Source organism: Spermophilus citellus (genome assembly GCF_964194105.1).
Source record: "Spermophilus citellus genome assembly, chromosome: 1".
NCBI classification, from domain to species: Eukaryota; Metazoa; Chordata; class Mammalia; order Rodentia; family Sciuridae; genus Spermophilus; species Spermophilus citellus.
In genome coordinates this window covers 45335210-45343266 of record NC_138182.1, presented here as the reverse complement: position 1 = coordinate 45343266, position 8057 = coordinate 45335210, and the positions used below count along the sequence as shown (strand labels likewise).

Sequence of the window (8057 nt, the reverse complement as noted above, 5' to 3'; positions counted from 1 at the left end):
TTTCTAGCTGAAATTTCTGACATATTTACTGACCATCTCAATGGCTGAACCTCTACCAAATCTTCTCTGACAACCCCTCTAAAAGTAGTCATTTCCTCCTCTAAACTCCCAACACTGCAGTTGTTGCTTCCATTTTCCCATTCCCTTCTTTTCTTTCTTTTTTTCTGGGGGTGGGGTGGGAGGGTTCTGGGGATTGAAACCAAGGGCCCTCTACTACTGAGCTACATCTCCAGTCCTTTTTGTTTTTATTTTGAGACAGTCTCACTTCAGTTATTCAGGCTGGCATTGAACTTGTGATCCTCCTACTTCAGTCCAACTAGCCTTTTTCCTTTTTTTTACCCTTATAACTTCTCTGAGTCAGAATGTTGAACAAATGTTCTTCCCCTCCTACAGATAAAGAGATTTGGAGAGGTTAATGAGCATTTTCAGGAACACAAAACCGAAAAAAGAGGAAGCACATGCTAGAACTCATACTTTTTTCCTTTCTCCCTCTCCAGGTCTCAGTATTGATGAACAATGCATATGTTTAAGTCTGGGGCAGACAAAGGGTCCAGTCAGAAAGGGCAATTATCAGAAAGGGTATTATCAGGGTGTAAACGTTATCTTCCCTATTAAATTGTGAAATCCTCCACGCCCTAACCTCTTAGAAGTCATAATAATATTAACTACATTAAGAAATGAATGACACTTAAAATCTTTAGTTCAGGAATAGGGAAGAAAAAAAAAAAAAAAAAGACTTCTCCTTAGCTGATTTTGCACTAAAGGGCTCACGTGTTCCCAAGTTGGTATAGGGGCTGTTAACACTATACAAGTTTCAAATGTTGCTTAATTTTTTATCCCAAAAGCTTGACTTTAAAGTTAATAATACAGCGGGTCTTTCTCCATCCAAGTAAGCACAAAACTGGTAGGGAGTGAGATTTATGTACTCGCTTACCAGCTTCTTCTAATTTCACCATAAATGTAGCCATTCATCTACGGGGGTGGAGTTAGCTAACTGTCTAGGTGGGAGAACTGAGGCATTAAACAGAAGTGTGACCAGTTCCAGGTAGGAAGAAAGGCAGGCGCCACTCTCGGGCACTACAGGTGGGCTTCCTGTCTCCTGGGCCAGGAATCCCACCAGACCCACCTCAGACCACAGGTCGGAAGCCCAGGTCCTTGCGGCGACCTGGGGCGGCGGGCACCAGGCAATGTCCCAGGTGCCCCAGTTTTGCCTTTGGTCCTGAAGATCTGAAACAAACAAAAAGCCTACACGTTCCGGAACCCTGTCTCTGATAGGGACAGATTGGCCGGAAGGGAAGTGGGAACTTGCTCTACCGTTCCTCTTTCACCAACTTGGCCAATGAAGAAGCCACTAAAATCGCGAAATTAACCAGTCTGACTAGTTTGTCCCTGCGGCCGCCTCGTAGACGCGGCCCAGCGCGTTTCCCGGGACCACATCGCCATGGCTGCCAGCGGTGGCGTCGCTTCCAGCGAAACTCTGCGTTACGCCGAGTACTCGCAGCCTAAGGGGAAACTGCCGGACGCCGAACTCGACCACCGACTGGTGAGTCCGACCTCGCCCGTGCGGCTCTGTACCCTTTCCGACTTTGTACTCCCCGCGTCCTTTTTCAGTCCCACTCCGGCCGCTCATCTGTTAGGCGGAGAGCCTGCTCCGCGGGGCTCCGGCGACGAGGCGTGGAAGACGGCCTTTCTGAGGGTCTCTGTCTCCGCAAGGAGCTTCCAGTCTTGTCGCGGACAGACAGACCAGAAGACTCGCCACCGCAGAGACAAGATACTGAGTGCTGTGGGCTGGATTATCCTTTCGTGTCGGAGACTCGAATCGGGTCTTGCAGGGGATATGGTAGAGACCCAGGACTCCTCTTGGGGAAAGCGGTGGTTAAAAACCACCATCTGAAGAATCCGCAAAAACAGCCACCCAGGGGAAAGAAGAGCGCCAAGTGCTTTAGTTAATGGCTGGGAAGTCTGGGGCAGATGAACTGTCCAATCAGAAGGGCAAGTAGTTTACTCACGTGGCAAGTTAGAGCTGGGAAAGGGGAGTGTCCAATCGAAACAATGCAAGTCACATATGTATTTTTAAGTTTTTTTGGAAACATATTTATTTTTTTGCTTTATTTTAAACTCATGCATAAAAAGTAAAATAAATATTTATGGGGTACCGTCTGATGTTTCCATACATGTATACGTTGTGTAATGTTTAAGTCGGGGTAAGCAAATTTGTCTCCTCAAACATTTATCATTCCTTTACGGGAAAAACATTCAAGATCCTTTCTTTCACTCTACTGTGCAATGGCACATCAGAACTTCTATCTGTATCTGTCCTGTAATTTAGTACCCATGGACCTCTGCCCATCCCTGCTGCCCCCAGCTTGTGTTAACCAGCATTCTACTCTTAAACTCAATGAGATCAAGTCGTTTATATTTTCACATAGGAGTGAGATCTTATGGACTTGACTTTCTTGGGCTTGCTTTATTTCGTTTAACATAATGATCTCCATTTCCATCTTTATTGTGGCCAGTAACAGGATTTTATTTATTTATTTTTTACAGCTGAAGAGTATTCCATTATATTTACCATACCATATATTCTTTATCCATTGATCACTTGATGGACCCGTAGGTCATTTTCATTTCTTGCCTATTGTACATAATGCTGCAGTGAACATGGGCATGCAGAAGAGCTCATTGACTTGTTTGTTCAGTTATTTATTTATTTATTTAGTTTGGTACTCAGAATTGAACCCAGCAGTGCTTAACCACTGAGCCACATCTTAGCCCTTTTTATTTTTTTATTTTGAGTTAGGGTCTTGCTAAGTTTCTGAGGCTGGCGGGAATCACTGGATTGTAGGTAGTTTTATTTTCAGTTGTTGAAGAACCTACATACTGTTTTCCACAATAGTAATTCACATTTCTACCAGTGGCATGCAAGGGTTTCCCTTTCTCCAAAATCTTGACAGCATTAGTTTGCTTTTGTCTTTTTGATTATAGCCATTATTAGTAACTCCAGTAATATCTTTGGTGGTTTTGATTAGCATTTCCCTGATAACAATTATGTTGACCTCTTTTTTTTTATATACCTGTTGATCATTTTGGATTCTGTTTTTTTTTTTTTTTTGAGAAATGCCTATTTAGGTCATTAATAATATTTTAAATCTGGTTATTGGCTTTTTGCTATTGAGTTTTTTGAGTTCTTTACATATTCTGCGTAATATCTTTCTTGTCAGATATATAGTTTACAAATAGTTTTCTCCAGTTCTGTTGTCCCTTCATTCTGATGAGTGTTTCCTTTTTTCATGTGAAGAAACTTTGTTGTTTGATATAGTCCCATTTGTCAGTTTTTGCTTTTGCATTCTGTGCTTTCAGGGTCTTGTGCCCCAAATTCTGGCACATTCCAGTGTCCTGAAGCATTTCCTATGTTTTATTCTAGCATAGCATTTTTATAGTTCCAGGTCTCACATTTAAGTCTTTAAGCTAGCAGGGCCTGGTGGTACACATACACAATGCCAGAAACTTTGGAGGCCAATCTCAGCAATTTAGTCAGGCCCTAAGCAACTTCGTGAGACCCTATCTCAAAATAAGAAATAAAAAGGGCTGGGGATATGACTCAGTAGTAAAGCACCCTAGATTCAATCTCCAGTACAAACAGTAGTAATCATCATCATCCTCCTCCTCATCATCTATTTGGAGTTAACTTTTTAACTGATAAGAGGTAGAAGTTGAGTTTCATTCTTCTGAGGACATATGTAGTCATTTAAAAAGTAAAAGAGGGACTGGGGTTGTGGCTCATTGGTAGAGTGCTTGACTAGCACATGTGAGGCACTGGGTTCGAATCTCAGCACCACATGAAAAAAAATGAGCACAAAAATAAAGTTTAAAAAAAAGAGTACGTATGTGTATGGGGAGCAATGTGTCAGCATTTAAGAAAAAGTAAAAGAAACGGGTCAATTTGATTTTAACAGTGTATTCTATTTAATCTGATACATTTATAAGAATAACATGTAATCATGATAAAATTAAAATATTTTATATTCTTTTTTACACTTATACATCTTAATTTCAATTAATCACTTTTTCAGTGCTCAGAAGCCCCATGTGCAAGTGGCTATCTTCTTGATCAGTGGAGATCTCAGAGATAAAGGGAACAAATTCCTTAATAAGACACCTATAGCACAAGAGTTAAAATCAAGAATCAACAAATAGGGGATTCCACCTCTTGGGTCCCCTTCTTCCTCTGGGAGAAGTCTTTTCTTCTGTCCTTTAATAAACTTCTAATTTCTACTCTGAAAAAAAAAAAAGAATCAACAAATAGGACATCAAATTAAAAAGTTTTTTCTCAGCAAGAGACATAATATGTGAGGTAAATAGGGAGCCTACATCCTGGGAACAAATTTTTACCCCTCACACTTAAGATAGAGCTCTAATCTCTAGAGTATACAAAGAAGTCAAAAAGTTAAACAACAAAAAAATAAATAACCCGATCAACAAATGAGCCAAGGACCTGAACAGACACTTCTCAGAGGAGGACATACAATCAATCAACAAATACACGAAAAAATGCTCACCATCTCTAGCAATCAGAGAAATGCAAATTAAAACTAATCTAAGATACCATCTCACTCCAGTAAGAATGGCAGCCATTATGAAGTCAAACAATAACAAGTGCTGGCAAGGATGTGGGGAAAAAGGTACACAGGTACATTGCTGGTGGGACTGCAAATTGGTGCAGCCAATTTGGAAAGCAGTATGGAGATTCCTTGGAAAGCTGGGAATGGAACCACCATTTGACCCAGCTATTCCCCTTCTCAGACTATACCCAAAAGACCTAAAAAGAGCATACTACAGGGACACAGCCACATCGATGTTTATAGCAGCACAATTCACAATAGCTAAAATGTGGAACCAACCTAGATGCCCTTCAATAGATGAATGGATTAAAAAATGTGGCATTTATACACAATGGAATATTATGCAGCACTGAAAAATAACGAGATCATGGTGTTTGCAGGGAAATGGATGGCATTAGAGCAGATTATGCTAAGTGAAGTTAGCCAATCCCTAAAAAACAAATGCCGAATGTCTTCTCTGATATAAGGGGGGTGACTCAAAATAGAGTAGGGAGGAAGAGCATGAGAAGAAGATTACCACTAAATAGGGAAGAGAGGTGAGAGGGAATGGGAGGGGGAAGGGGAGTCGCACAGAAGATGGAAGGAGACCCCCATCGTTATACAAAATACATGTATGATGTGAGGGGGAAGAAAAAAAAAAGAAATGTGTCACTTTAGATTGGGTAGAGAGGTGGTGGGAGGGGAGTGGAGGGGAGGGGTGGATAGGAAGGGCAGCAGAATACAACAGACACTAGTATTGCTGTATGTATATACGTGGCTGTATAACCAATGTGATTCTGCAACCTGTACACTTGGAAAAATGAGAATTCATACCCCATTTGATTCAAATATATGATATGTCAAGATCATTGTATTGTCATGAACAACTAATAATAAAAAAGGCATTACCTTAAAAAAATAAAAATAAAAAAGCAATGTATGAGCTCTTAAAAAAAAAGAGATAAAGGGAACAGGTACTAGAACATAGGCAGCATCTTAGTACTATATGAAAGAGTTGTATGTCTTTAGGTCAGAGTACCATTTTGATGCCTAGAACAGCAGAGGTTTGGGCTATTAGTAAGTGTCTCAGTTAGGCATGGTGTTGCACACCTGTAATCCCATCAACTTGATAGGGTAAGGCAGGAGGATCTCAAGTTTGAGGCCAGCCTCAACAACTTAGTGAGGCCCTAAGCAACTTAATAAGATCCTGTCTCAAAAATAAAATTAAAAAGGTCTGGGATATAGCTCAGTGGTAAAGCACCCCTGGGTTCAACCCCCAGTACAAAAAAAAAAAAAAAAAAGTTCTTCAGACCATGTATAAGAAGAATGGATTAGATGGAGAAAGGCTGTAACTGTGATGGTTTTATCCTTTTCCCACCCCACCTTCCATGCTACTCCAATGTGCAGTGATGTATCTTGCCTTTAAATGCACCAATACCATTTTTTTACTGGTCACACTGTTTTGTGATTTTTTTTTTTATGTTGACTTGTCATTTTTCAGCATTTTTCTTAGTTTTCTAAGCAGAGTTTCAATTTTGACTTTCTATTAAGCATTCCATTTGTAAGGACTCGATTATCATTACTTGATACATTACTGATACATTTCTGGATCAATTAGGTAGACTTGGGCTGGGGATGTGGCTCAAGTGGTAGCGCGCTCGCCTGGCATGAGTGCGGCCCGGGTTCGATCCTCAGCACCACATACAAACAAAGATGTTATGTCCGCCCATAACTAAAAAATAAATATTTAAAAAATTCTCTCTCTCTCTCTCTCTCTCTCTCTCTCACTCTCTCACTCTCTCTTAAAAATAAAAATTAGGTAGACTTACCCAGGAAGGTTCCAGAAAACAAGTAAATCAAGTTTGCTTTCATTCAATAAACATTTCTTTAAAAAATATATTATTGTTATTATTTTAGTTGTAGATGGACACAATACCTTTATTGTATTTGTCTATTTCTATATAATGCTGAGGATCAAACCCAGTGCCTCATGTACGCTAGGCAAGCGCTCTACCACTGAGCCACAACCCTGGTCCCTCAACAAACATTTCTTGAGTACTCCTAGGTGTCAGGTACCATCCTTGGACCTTGGAATACTGAAGTGAACAAAACAAAAGTTTAAAGTAGCAAACACCTTGATTTTCTGATCTGCCTGATTCATTCCTTCCACAACCTTGTGAAGAAGTTCTTCACTTAATAAACAAGGAAACAATTCTTCAGAAAGTTGTATGTAACTTGCCCAAGATTATTCCCCTAATGAGTGGCAGACTTAGGATTCTGAAGACTGCATTCTTCCCAGTATAACTTGCTGACTTCTTAGAGGTAAGACTCTCTGGATAATTGTTCAGTCTTTGATGTAGCTGGATAAGACTAGGTAGAAGGAATTTCTTTATAGAAAGTTGTAAAAATATCTCTATCAATCTGATTTGTTGGGCTGTTGGAAGCTCTAATATTGCATTTTTAGGTATTTTACCTGGAAGGGGAGAGAATATACAGAATCCAGAATATCAGGAGGCCTTTTTTTTTAGTAGTCTAGGCATGTGAATCTAAAATTGTGGACCAGTGATTCTCAATCTCTCCATCCCAGTGTCTCTTTTATAGCAAATATTTTGTAAACTTTCCTATAATATCCTGAAATGAGATTTAAAAAAATCAATGTAATATTCTAATTGAAGCATAAAAGTGAGGGGTGAGGATGTAGCTTAATGGTAGTGCGAGGCCCTATGCTCAATTGCCAGTATTGTTAAAAAGAAAAGAAACATACATAAAGGTGAAATAAGTATTTTATCAGAAAATAATATGTGACTTTAAATATGAAAATGCTCAGGCATGACTATGTTAGGAGACACAGTGAAGTAAGTTTGTTCCCTGTATACTGCGGCAGTACAAAGAATCATTGTGTGTGCCACAATTACAAATGTAGACTATTAGATATATTGGCATTTCAGATATCATAGGGCCATTTTCTTCAGATTGTTTCTTTTTCAATTTGGCTAACAAATGGCCAATTCACAAATGGTAAGCAATTCATGGTAAAATTTTGAACAAAATTGGACTCTTTCCCTCAAATTACATGGCAGTTGTACTTAGGGAATAATCAGTCTACACTAAAATGGTACAAAAATGGTATAATTTATATATAGTAAAGTTCTGGACTAAAATGATCATATATAGGCTATTTACCTACTAAGGTCCAGAGGAATCTTAAAATCTTCAGGGATGCAGACAGTTCTTTTTGGTATTGTGTTGTCTTACACATTTTAGGACTTATAGGATCAGTAGCACCCTGTCCATAAAGTACTCTCCTTCTTATCCAGATTATCCTGCAACCAAGAAAGGTCTCGTTGGTTTTCAGATGTTTCTGTTCTGCTTCTGGTAGGAATTGCTAATCTATGCAGTGACCAATGAGATAAAGATAAAATTGTTGATATTAATTTGGAGGGAACTTGGAAGTGC

General features: G+C 39.5%; 1 protein-coding gene across 1 annotated transcript in view; it reads left to right on the top strand.

Moving 5' to 3' along the window:
- Positions 1-1386: 1386 nt before the first annotated feature.
- Positions 1387-8057, top strand: part of DNAJC15 (DnaJ heat shock protein family (Hsp40) member C15) — a 64150-nt gene continuing 57479 nt past the window's right edge. Inside the window, exon 1 of the mRNA XM_081287182.1 lies at positions 1387-1543. Within this exon, the coding sequence (XP_081143308.1) occupies positions 1442-1543 (102 nt within the window). The 5' untranslated portion in view covers positions 1387-1441. The remainder of the gene's footprint in view (positions 1544-8057) is intronic.